General features: G+C 42.4%; 1 protein-coding gene across 1 annotated transcript; it reads left to right on the forward strand.

Annotated features, from left to right (window-relative positions):
- Positions 1 to 179: 179 nt before the first annotated feature.
- Positions 180 to 12,316, forward strand: dnmt1 (DNA (cytosine-5-)-methyltransferase 1). Its single transcript, XM_037088487.1, has 34 exons — positions 180 to 377; positions 874 to 910; positions 1,584 to 1,691; positions 1,795 to 2,047; positions 2,176 to 2,248; positions 2,405 to 2,489; positions 2,574 to 2,614; positions 2,873 to 2,927; positions 3,033 to 3,116; positions 3,374 to 3,483; positions 3,618 to 3,736; positions 3,876 to 3,968; positions 4,053 to 4,204; positions 4,527 to 4,714; positions 6,137 to 6,320; positions 6,449 to 6,546; positions 6,750 to 6,897; positions 7,000 to 7,115; positions 7,194 to 7,395; positions 7,475 to 7,608; positions 7,695 to 7,874; positions 7,967 to 8,191; positions 8,287 to 8,479; positions 8,642 to 8,732; positions 8,817 to 8,957; positions 9,082 to 9,364; positions 9,456 to 9,597; positions 9,959 to 10,125; positions 10,231 to 10,408; positions 10,544 to 10,739; positions 10,826 to 10,989; positions 11,131 to 11,247; positions 11,839 to 11,932; positions 12,025 to 12,316. The coding sequence occupies exons 1-34, from the start codon at positions 331 to 333 to the stop codon at positions 12,060 to 12,062; spliced, it is 4,536 nt and encodes a 1,511-aa protein (XP_036944382.1). The 5' UTR covers positions 180 to 330; the 3' UTR covers positions 12,063 to 12,316.
- Positions 12,317 to 12,615: the final 299 nt, after the last annotated feature.

The raw sequence follows: 12,615 nt of genomic DNA on the forward strand, positions 1-12,615 counted from the left end.
AATCACGGCTGTATCGTTTACCGCGTTTGTAGTTAGAAATTGTGTTTTGTACCCAAATGATTCATTCAGGAAGGGAAATGTTACGTCCCTCACTCAGGTGATCCACCCGCAGATCACCGCAGTGGTACAGTCCACAACACCCGGGTTTCCGCGCGAAAAGACGGCCCGCGCGCCCGAATTGCTTATAGCATCCATTGCAAGAATCAGCTCTCAACAGGCAGTCACTGTGGAGCCGCGCTGTAGTCGCCAACGGCGGGTTTGAACATTGTTTTAACTGCTTTTAAAGCGATTTTATCTCTTTTGTCGTCTGCGCTTAGCTAGCTGTATACCATGCCATCCAGGACTTCACTGTCTCTGCCAGAGGATGTCAGGAAAAGGTACGGTAACATTAGTAACGTGAATGCTAATAATGCCCAGATGATGTAGCATGCATGTAGCTTGTTGTCCTCTCAAAAGCCACAACAACAACAACAACAACAACAGTGAAAACCACACAACTGTCTGCTTTAGACGTGACTTGGTTGTCGTGACCGGGGCCACTACTTTGCCTTTTTTTGTTTGTAGTAGCAGCCGCAGCTAGCGTTAGCTTGTTGCCACTTGACAGTCGGGGTTGATGCCGCATACTGAGTTAACGTTAGCCCCCCCCCAGTTAACGTCAGCCAGTTAGCATCATAGCCTGTCAATGGATGGAGCAGCGTGAGGGATTTGGCGCCACTCAGGAAGTTTTGCTGTGTTTGTTCCTGCTAGCTCCCCGTCACTCCGGTTTTATTGCTAAACGCTTGGTGGGGAAATGTGGTCGTGGGTGATTTGCACGATAATTAACTTAACAGTCGCCGTAGCGGTGTTTTGACATGTTCGTCGTGTCTTGTTCAGGCTGGAGGTGCTGGACGAGGATGGCTCTTCAGACGAGGTGGGTTCTGTGTCTCCCTTCTATCAGCAAAAGCCTGCAAGTGATCTCAACAAGTGTGACTGCAGCTGGTCACTATTTGGTGCTGATGATGAGTGCTCATTTTGTTGCTCACCATTCAGCATGATTTGTAGGTTAACGGTATACTGTCACATTAGAGGGAAGCATTACTCTTTAGTAGGATTTCACTTATCTAAATCTTTAATTATGTCTCATTCAATCATAATTAATTACTTTTGAAGTAGTTCTTCCATTCGATTTAAAGCTGAACTTTATGGATGATGGCATACAGATGCAAATCCCCGGGCTGCACCTCAGAAGCCCTGCATGTTAGAAAATTAATTTGGATTTAATATCATGAACACTATTACTCCCCAAAGTGTGATGAAGAGATTAATTAGTACCAGGCTTGATGATGTCATCTTGAACTTAAGGATTTATTTTTATGTAAAGCATTTGCAGTTCAAATTTTTAACACTTTAGATACCACAAATATTATTTATTTTTAATAATTAATGATTAAGTTGTCTAAGGATGATTCTGTTAACAGTTGACCTGCTGCTAGTAGCCTTTCTGATTCTGTTATGCAGCCATATATTTTGTCATTTTTCATATCTTCAAGTTTAACAAGGCTTTTCTGATGTGATGCTTTTTTTTAATCCAAATGCCCTTCCAGGATCATGTGAAAGAGAAACTCAAGTTGGTGCAGGACTTCCTGCATGTTGATGCTCAGGACCAGCTTACCAGCCTGGAGGAAAAGATGAAAAGTTCAGAGATTTCCATGGTTTGTGACTCTTTAACTTATAGGAATCATCACTGGTTGCTGAAATGTACTGCTCTTTATTCGCCCTGTGATGTTTTTAATGTATTCCATGCACGTTCCACAGGAGGTGTACATCTCTAAAGTAAAGACTTTGCTAGGGAAAGAGCTTCATCTTGAAAACGGCTCACATGCTGATGGCACGGAGCAGAATGGAAAGACAAATGGCTTCACAAATGGCTCCCACAAAGATGAGGACAGTGAAGAGGTAACCATGGACGTACAGGAGGAGGAGGAAGAGGAGGAGGAGGCTGTCAAGTCACCAACTGCTCCCAAAGGAAAGGGTGGACGCAGGAGCAAGGGAAATTCTGAGCCCAAAAGCAAGTTTGAAACTTCTTATTGATATTTATATAATGGTATATTTAAAGATGGAGAGGACTCCAATTTTAAATGGTTTGAAACAATAGTATGTGTATATATAAAATGCAATCTTGTTTTTTCCTTGTAGAGTCTCCAGCCAGTACCAGAGTTACAAGAAACAGTGGGAAACAGCCAACCATCTTGTCAATGTTCTCCAAAGTGTGCGTATATTAGTTTTGTATTGTGCCATATACTTTGTCATTCTCTTCACTAATTTTCACCAAAAAAACCCACCAAGTTTTATCATGCCTTGTTCAAGTCTTTTTTTTTTTCCTTCCCTTTTCTTAAATTTTGTTTTATGTAAATCTGTTTTGCAGTCAAAAGCGTAAGTCTGAAGACTTGACTGGAGAAGCCACTAATGGACAACCTGAAGTGAAGAAAGAGGAAGATACTGTAGAAGAGGTGAGGCATTTTTAAATATCAAGAGGTGGTCACTGTGTCAATGTTTGGTAACTAACATTGCCCATACTTTCAAATCTATTGTAGACACGGGAGGAGAAGCGTCTCAAAGTTGACTCACTTGAAAGGTACATCTTCTACAGCCCAAACGTTATGTGATGTTCTAACCCTTATGTACTTCAGGTATCCTTGATTAAAAAGCAGCTACTATGCTCAGATGAGGTCTTGGAAAATGTTTCTGTTTTTTTCTTTTTTACTCTGACAGTGAGATGTTGTAGTTTTATTGTGGCTAATGTACTCATTGTAAGTTGCTTTGGACAAGAGCGTCTCTTAAATGTTATGGAGCTCACACATTAGCGAACGTACTGTTGCTTTTCGTTATGCAGTGCTGCTCCAGAGGAGTCGAAGAGCGAGACTATTAAGCCTGTTTCTGCTGCAAAGGTAATGAACTGGTCTTTCACTTCGATGTCATAGCTGAAAACCTTTTTGTGAATATTAATATTTAGTACTGACATGTACTAAATGTTTTTTGGATTTGTTTTTCAGACACCACCTCCCAAATGTCCAGACTGCAGACAGTATTTAGATGACTCAGACCTCAAGTTCTTTCAGGGGGATCCTGATAATGCGGTGAGAGTTTGTTGTTCAAGCAGTGGCTTTATCATGCATGTTGTAAACCTTCAATTTGTTTTGAATGGACTACATTTTCCATGTGCACTTTTGCTAATGATTAGTTTATTACATGAATCCTGTCAGTTTCTTTTTCTTCCAGTTTTTTTATGGTTGTTGTAATGGTGCATGTGTAATGTTTTTATTTTGAATGACATCACTTGTGTTGACTGGAAGTATTTTTAAAGCTGAAACAATTCTGCACCTTCCATCTTCAGCTGGATGAACCAGAAATGTTAACAGATGAGCGCCTCTCCCTGTTTGACTCAAACGAGGATGGGTTTGAGAGCTATGAGGATCTCCCACAGCACAAGATTACAAACTTCAGGTAAGCGTCTTCAGGGTTTTAGGTGATACTTGGCCAGTTTACCCAGTTAAGGAGGGGAAATACTTGAAGTGATGGAAGCTTTTGTATTGCAGCGACTGAAGTTTTGTGTGATTGCGTTGACTTTTGTCTTGCAGTGTGTATGACAAGCGCGGCCATCTTTGTCCATTTGACTCTGGACTGATTGAGAAGAATGTTGAGCTCTACTTCAGCTGTGTTGTTAAACCCATCTATGATGACAACCCTTGCTTGGATGGTATGAAAACGCACATTTTAAAAATGAAAACTTAATGTGGGTTGTAAAATGTATTTTTCCCCTTCTTGTTCATAACAACCAAGCAAATTCACATTAGTTAATGTGTGTTGTGTTTGTTTATTCATTTCTTTCTTATCAGGTGGTGTTCCTGCCAAGAAGCTTGGACCCATCAATGCCTGGTGGATCACAGGTTTTGATGGTGGAGAAAAAGCTCTTATTGGTTTCACTACAGGTAGACTTTTTAAGATTTCTGCTCCAGATTTGTATGTGTCTATACCCTGTAAAATGCACTAATTGCTCTGTCTTCATAATCCAGCTTTTGCCGATTACATCCTGATGCAGTCAAGTGAGGAATACGCACCCATCTTTGCACTAATGCAGGAGAAGATCTACATGAGCAAGATTGTGGTGGAATTTCTCCAGAAGAATCGTGATGCTACTTATGAGGACCTTCTCAACAAGATCGAGGTGTGGACTTTAGTTGATTACAACAAATGTGTTAAAGCCTCTAATATGAGGTTAACAATTTAGACAACTTTTGCAATATGAAGACTTTGCTTTCGTGTGACGTCAGCAGATGTGAGCTGTTGACCAAAAGCATCAGTATTTGACAATATGAGTATTTTGACAATCTGTCTTTTTCCCAGAAGTTGCATTTTGCTGCTAAAAGAGGATGCTTTATTAACATTAGCCCAGTCACACCCATACATCTGATGTTTTGTGAGTGTAACATTTCTGAGATAAAGAAAAAATGTGACCCCGGATCAACTTCTGTTTCTTCGGCCCTCAGACAACTGTGCCTCCTGCAGGACTGAACTTCAACTGCTTCACTGAGGACACACTGCTGCGCCATGCCCAGTTTGTAGTGGAGCAGGTGGAGAGCTACGATGAGGCCGGTGACTCAGACGAGAGTCCGATCATTGTCACTCCCTGCATGAGAGACCTGATCAAGCTTGCCGGAGTCACTCTGGGAAAAAGGTACAGCTGAACGACGATTATGACTTGGTTCCTGCTTACCATAAAGCATCGACTTCTAATTCCCGAGCCTTTTTTAAAGGGATAGTATGATGGTATAGTAAAAAAAAGAAAAACCGTGACTCTGCAGATTGTTGGCCCCTCGGTGCATGCAATCATCGCTGTAAGCGAAACGTGGGCAGTGTATATGCTTCGTAATATTTAAATGAAGACTCCCCATTTCCAGCTTCACCCAGATTTATTAGCAGCAGCTCCTTTGCAACACACGCTTCAAGATGTGAAGTTAATTTTATTTATTTGCTTGTATTCCTGTATTTCTGCTCCTCCCTCCTTGTTCTCCCTGATGTCTAACATTCCTTTGACATTTCCTAATGCAGCATGCTGCTGTACTGGTAGGTCGGCCTTGTTGTGAATGCATCCTTAGCTTGTATGGTGATGTGTTAGTGTGAAGCATTTAGAGGCTATATAGACAAAAACGGCATTATTCCAGGGTTCATGCTGTAATTTATAATTTTATTTTGCTTTTACATCGTTAATTTATCTGGCATATTTGAATTCTGGCCAAGGAAATTGTGTTAACCAGAAGCCATCTTGGTCAGTCACAGTCAATACAAATAATTATAACGCTATGTTTGGTAGGATTTTTCAAAAACTTAATTGTTCAAATATGCGAGCTTTCATTTTTGTTCAACGTTGCAGTCATGCAAACTATATTCTTGTACTTTTGACATCTAATAGTTGACAGAGTATGTATGTCAGATTGGCTGGAATGATCCCTAAAAGGAAGCAGTTTTCCAGTTTGAACGTTCGTTCTTTTTTTTTCTTTTTTTTTTTTTTTCCGGTGAAGCCTCTAGTGTAAGCCACGTCTCCTGGAGGGTTTTCTCATGGCACTTAATCCGTGCTACAATAAGCTGACAGTTGTGTAGCGAATAAGATGCCCAATGTGGTGATGTCTGATGTGACGCATCAGGTTTTTTATAAAGGGTTAACAAGTGAAGTTACACCTGGGCTACCTTTTTTTTTAATGCTGCGTTTCTTGTCTGTCATTTAGGGAGACAAACTACATTAATTATTTTTGGAACACAGAGGTTTGAAACATTTTTAGTTGAGTGTGAAAATGATTTTAAGACCTTCAGGGGGAAAATAACACTGGTTGCCACGTGAGAGCGACGTCGTAACTCTCTGCAGGCCTGAATGTTTTGTGACAGCCTTAATCGGCCATTTGCATCCAACAGGAACTCTGCATTGTACATCTTGAGTGTGTCTGTTTGGTTTTGTTTGCTTGTTTCTTATGTTGCATGGCCTGATGCTGTGGTGTGTTGACGGCCAGGGGCTTCATACTGCCATCGCTCCACATATCATCAGGTGTTGAGTGCAAAAACAAGTGGATCTCTCCTCTGAACACAAGCTTTATTCTGTCGACAGGAGAGCTGCCAGAAGACAGGCCATTCGTCACCCAACTAAGATTGAGAAGGACAGCAAGGGACCGACTAAAGCGACCACTACCACGCTGGTGTACCAGATCTTTGATACCTTCTTCTCTGATCAGATAGAACAGAACGATAAAGAGAGTATGGGGGCCAAAAGACAGCGCTGTGGTGTCTGTGAGGTGAGTGGTTATGGAAGTCAGACCCACTATTTCAGCAGTATATGGTGGGCATTTAGATGGCAGATGAAAAGTTGAACCCATGCATTTTTTTGTATTTTTATTTTTTAATTTTTTTCACTTGTTTTCAGGTTTGCCAATCCCCAGATTGTGGCAAGTGTACAGCTTGCAAGGACATGATCAAATTTGGAGGAAGTGGCAAAAGCAAGCAGGCTTGTAAGCAGAGAAGGTTAGTGTATCTCTGAGCTGTTCATTCTGCAGTCTTTATGAATGTATGTTAGTGAAGGTTTAGTTTCTTGATGTGTGATTACTTTGTCACTGCAAACATTTGGAGGATTCTTCCACATTAAACAGACTTTCAAAAATAAGGTTGCAGCACATAAAGGTCTCTAGTCCTTAATTCCTTTTTTCAACACACAACTCTTATTTCAGATGCCCAAATTTGGCAGTTAAGGAGGCTGAAGATGATGAGACTGTTGAAGAGATCGATGTTCCAGTTGAAAAGACCAAAAAGGTTTCCCAAGCCAAGAGGAAGAAGCAGACTATGTGCAGCCTGACATGGATTGGAGAGCCTATTCAGGTATTTGTTTTCCTCATCCTTTGTGGTTATGATGAATTTTTCTGGTCATACCACCAGCCATGTGTGTATACATGATGTTTGTTTTATCTCCACCCCCTTCAGACTGAGGGGAAGAGGCAGTACTACAGGAAGGTCAGTCTGAATGATGAAGAGCTGGAGGTGGGAGACTGTGTCTCGGTCTCATCAGAGGATCCATCCATTCCTCTGTATCTGGCCAGGTGAGACTTTTCAGATATCTCAATAATATTTTGGTAACACTGTGGTTTGCGTGATTGTAATGACTTATTCCCTCTCAGGATCACGTCACTGTGGGAGGACAACCATGGAAAGATGTTCCACGCCCACTGGTTCCTTCGTGGGATCCACACAGTGCTGGGAGAGTGTTCTGATCCACTCGAGCTCGTCCTTGTTGACGAGTGTGAAGACATGCAGCTCAATTACGTGCAAGCCAAAGTTAACGTCACGTATAAAGCTCCATCTAACAACTGGTTTATGGAGGTGAGTTAACTTGACAGAAGGTGAATTTGCATTTTCTTAGACATTTTTCTTGACGCTGTGGTTATTTTTGTTTTTAAAGGGCGGCATGGACAATGAAATCAAAGTGATTGACGATGACGGGAAGAGTTTCTTCTATCAGTTCTGGTACGACACAGAGTTTGCCCGCTTTGAGACGCCTCCCAAGACCGCTTCATCTGAAGACTGCAAGTTCAAGTAAGCACCATCCACTCATATTTGAACTACACTCGATATCTCTTTGTTTTTGTTTTTTTAAACCTTGTGTATTTTCTTGCTTCCAGGTACTGTAGCAGCTGTGTAAGGACTAATGAAAGGAAGGAACAGGAAATGCCTCGTGCATCTGAAGCCCTGCCGGACCAAGACAACGACTCCAAGGCTCTGTATAATATGGCCTACTTTAAGGGGTTGCAGTTTAAGGTCGGAGACGGCGTCTACCTGCCTCCTGATGCATTTAATTTCGGGTGAGGAACCTGATTCAAAACTTGGAACTTTTCCAAACTTGTATGATTAGGAATATGTCCGAGACTCATTGCATTGTTTTGCCTGCGCTCAGTGTGAAGCCAGCGAGTCCAGTGAAGCGCTCCCACAGGAAGGAAGATGTGGATGAAGAGCTGTATCCAGAATATTACAGGAAGTCATCAGACTACATCAAGGGGTCAAACCTGGATGCTCCCGAGCCTTTCCGCATCGGGCGCATCAAGGAGATCTTCTGTCACAGGCGCAGCAACGGGAAGCCCGATGTCTCAGAGGTCAAACTGCGACTCTACAAGTTCTACAGGTAAAAATACATTAGAGTGATTGGTTACAGGACTAAACCCAGAATGACGACAATTGATTTGTAAAGAGTTGACTGGCTTTTGTCTCATCTATCAGGCCTGAGAACACTCACAAAGGTGTCAAAGCCAGTTACCATACAGACATCAACCAGCTCTACTGGAGTGATGAAGAAGTGACTGTTGACATGTCCGAGGTGCTCGGACGCTGTCAAGTTGAGTACGCAGAAGACTTGAATGAATCAGTCCAGGACTATTCCAGTGGTGGACCAGACCGCTTCTATTTCCTGGAGGTACAGTTGTTATCCAGAATTTCAGATTGGCATACTGGCATTTATAAGTGTGCATCAGAGATCAAATGTTGAGCTAAATTGGGAAGACTTAAACATATTATTCCTTAATTTGAAATCTTCAGTATTGTGTAAATGTTTGTTCTTTTGGTCTTCCTCTCACAGGCCTATAATGCAAAATCAAAAGGCTTTGAAGACCCTCCAAATCATGCTCGCTCAGTTGTGCATAAAGGCAAAGGAAAGGGCAAAGGGAAAGGTAAAAATGCAAGCACGAGAAAATTTAAATCTGGTTTTAGGCTCTCTGAAATCTTAATCTAATTATCCTTTTATTCTCTTCAAGGTAAAGGCAAAGGAAAGGCTTCTGCTGCACAGGAACCACAGGACTCTCAGACTGAGCCACAGACACTTAAGGTGCCCAAATATCGCACACTGGATGTGTTCTCTGGCTGCGGTGGACTTTCTGAAGGCTTCCACCAGGCTGGTAAATTATTTTTCAATGCCAATCATGAAATGTGCTCTCAGGTCCACATATGTTTACATGCATATCTCCAGGTACTACAGTTTTATTTCTCAGTGCTTAAAACACGAGTTATTTCTTCCTTTAGGTATCTCTGAGACTCTGTGGGCCATAGAGATGTGGGAGCCTGCAGCACAGGCCTTCAGGCTCAACAACCCTGGCACCACAGTGTTCACTGAGGACTGCAACATCTTGCTAAAGTTGGTCATGTCTGGAGAGAAGACGAATTCTCTTGGCCAGAAGCTGCCTCAGAAAGGTGACGTGGAGATGCTGTGTGGAGGACCTCCTTGCCAAGGGTTCAGTGGGATGAACCGCTTCAACTCTCGCACTTATTCTGCATTCAAGAACTCCCTCGTGGTCTCCTATCTCAGGTCAGGGTCTCTAAAGAGCAGATTGTCATCGTGAACCTCTAGAGATTTAGCAACCATACACTGAAATGTGAAATGTTTTCTTCTCTTTCAGTTACTGTGATTACTACAGACCCAAATTCTTCCTGCTTGAGAACGTGAGGAACTTTGTGTCATTCAAAAGCTCCATGGTCCTGAAGTTGACTCTACGCTGTCTTGTGCGCATGGGCTACCAGTGCACTTTTGGTGTCCTGCAGGTAGGTCTGACTAATGAGACTTTTGGATATAAACCTCCAAAATAAAAATTAAAAAATCAGTGAAGTTTTATGTTATTGAATTTAGAATTCTGACACAACTGCCCGATTTTCTACGCAAGCCGAGAATGGATTTATCTTGTGATAACAACTTGTATCTCTTTATCTCGATATAACAAAGGTTGATTTCTCGTGATAAACTTAGTTATATCGAGATAACGAGATAATTTGTCGTCATCACAAGATAACAGTGCATAAAAAGAAAAAAATCCTTGGCCGTTCTTGACTTCCGTACTTTTCACTGTCGCACATGTGAGGACTATTTTCACTAGACCACTAACATGCTGAATCCTGTCCTCCTCAGGCTGGTCAGTATGGTGTTGCCCAGACCCGCCGCAGGGCGATCATCCTGGCTGCTGCTCCAGGCGAGGAGCTGCCTCGTTATCCTGAGCCTCTGCATGTGTTTGCCCCCAGAGCCTGCTCTCTGAGCGTGGTGGTGGACGAAAAGAAATACGTCAGTAATGTCACACGGTATGTAAACATTTCTTGTTATACTAGTTATTGATCCATCATTCTGGATCACAAACCCTCAGTGTGACTGTGCACAAAACTCATTTTTTCTTTTGCCTTCAACAGAGGCAATGGAGGAATCTACAGAACCATCACTGTCAGGGACACCATGTCTGACCTGCCAGAGATTCGCAATGGTGCAGCTGCGTTGGAGATTTCCTACAACGGGGAGCCTCAGTCTTGGTTCCAGAGGCAGATCAGAGGCACACAATACCAGCCGATCCTCCGAGATCATATCTGCAAGGTGGGCTGTCTCACTTGGCCTTTTTTGTCTTGGTGGTAACATTAACACAATGTAGCTGTACTGGGTTTATGTGCTCTACTCTGTAAGTGATGGTAAAACTCAAGTTTCTAACAAGATGGATCTTTGTGTTTTTAGGACATGAGTGCTCTGGTTGAGGGTCGCATGCGTCACATCCCCCTCGCTCCAGGCTCTGACTGGAGGGATCTGCCCAACCTTGAGGTCCGGCTGAGAGACGGCACCATGACCAAGAAGCTGCGTTACACCCACCCTGACAAAAAGAATGGGCGCAGCAGCACTGGTGCACTCAGAGGCGTTTGCACCTGTGCAGGAGGTATGTAGGTGTATAAAAACATAAGCCCTCTTTGTTTCTATTATGAAGTAGTGTGGCGGGATCTCTGATTATGTTTGTGGTTTTAGGGAAGCCATGCGACCCTGCAGACAGGCAGTTCAACACCCTGATTCCTTGGTGTCTGCCCCACACTGGCAACCGCCACAATCACTGGGCCGGACTTTATGGCAGATTGGAGTGGGACGGCTTCTTCAGTACAACGGTCACTAACCCTGAGCCCATGGGCAAGCAGGTACATCAGCTTCTTATAAATATGTGTTTGGAATCAAAAACACAAAGGTGCTTGACCTTATTGGAAGCGGACTTTGAAACACCCTGCAATGTGTTTAAATCCTGTAACAGATAACTTGACTTTTGAATCTTTTAATTTCAGGGCCGTGTTCTGCATCCCGAGCAGCACAGAGTGGTCAGTGTGAGGGAGTGTGCACGCTCTCAGGGATTCCCCGACACCTACCGCTTCTTTGGAAACATCCTGGACAAACACAGACAGGTAGAATCGTTTGGTTCCAAAATATGGTGTGTGACAGTGGCAGATTTGGGGGTCAGTCACTGTTTCGGGTCACAGGAGAAATCACCAAATATTTATCCTTAAGCTCATTGTTTTGCTATTTGTTGTGCAATTTGGTTCAAACTCATCATTTTCATAGTGATTAAGGTGACAGCAGGCAGCTGTTTTTCAGGGAAAGAGCCACTGACTAGTTGCACAGGACAAAACTTTAGCGACACCATTTGGTGACTATCTTTTGATCATTTAACAGCTAAAGATTCAGATATTTTCCCCAAAACAGACTTGGAGCAATATTAGCATTCATGTAAAGGGGTGTTTCAAGCCAAGGCTAATATTCACTTTGTGTGTGTGATTAGGAAACTGTTCATAACAAATTTGCTGTATTAACTGAGAAGCTGATGTTTTATCACTTGCTTCTGCTGCCCTCAAGTGGCCAAAACAACAAGCGTTATTTCATTAATACTGAAGTTACAAACAATGCCAACATGGCTTCTCTGCAAAGTCTAAAGTAAATCAAAGTTCAATTGACACACTACTGACATTATTTAATTGTTTCTTCCTGTTTTTTGCCAGGTTGGAAATGCTGTGCCCCCTCCACTCTCCAGGGCCATAGGCATGGAGATTAAGAAGTGTGTCATTGAGAGAATGAAGGAAGAAAAGGCAACAGGTGACTATTCTCTCTGAAGTATGCGCTTCTGTTTTGACATTTTATCCTTAAATATGCATCCAGTCTTACACATGTTGTATCTTTCCTTCCAGAGAACATTAAACAAGAGAAGATGGAGGTCACTGATTAGTCCCCTGGTTACCTTCCCAACAAGAATCGGTTCACAGATCCTGACGTTTCAGGCAATCATTCCTTTTTAAATAAGCTGGCTTTCAACTGTGTCACTAAGTGACAGCCATGGACATTCAGTGCAGTGCCATTCCATGTTTTCGGTTTTTAAATGTGCTTTTAATCATGTTGTTGGGAAATGTTCACCCGCTGTGGGATAAATTGTATGTAGTTTTTATATGTGTAATGTTTCAAATAAAGCTCTTATGAAATTGATCACTTGTAAATGTAATGTATTGAACCCAACACCATAGTTACTGAATGTGTGCTTTTTAAAGCTGCTCATTTAGAAGTTAGTGTGTTCACACCTAGTATCTCATATCCAGATTGTTTAACTTCAGTTATAACAAATGGCAGTTTACGTTCTTCTGGTTCACATGTAGGGCATTTATCTGTCGCTGTTGTCCACAGAAACTTACAGTATTTCAATCACATGCATCTCTGCTGCTATGCAAGGTGCCAACCAGCACATTGGGACCAGTTCCTAGCCTACTTCAACATGCAGACCAGGGGAA

This window comes from Acanthopagrus latus, chromosome 23 (assembly GCF_904848185.1).
Source record: "Acanthopagrus latus isolate v.2019 chromosome 23, fAcaLat1.1, whole genome shotgun sequence".
Taxonomy (NCBI): Eukaryota; Metazoa; Chordata; class Actinopteri; order Spariformes; family Sparidae; genus Acanthopagrus; species Acanthopagrus latus.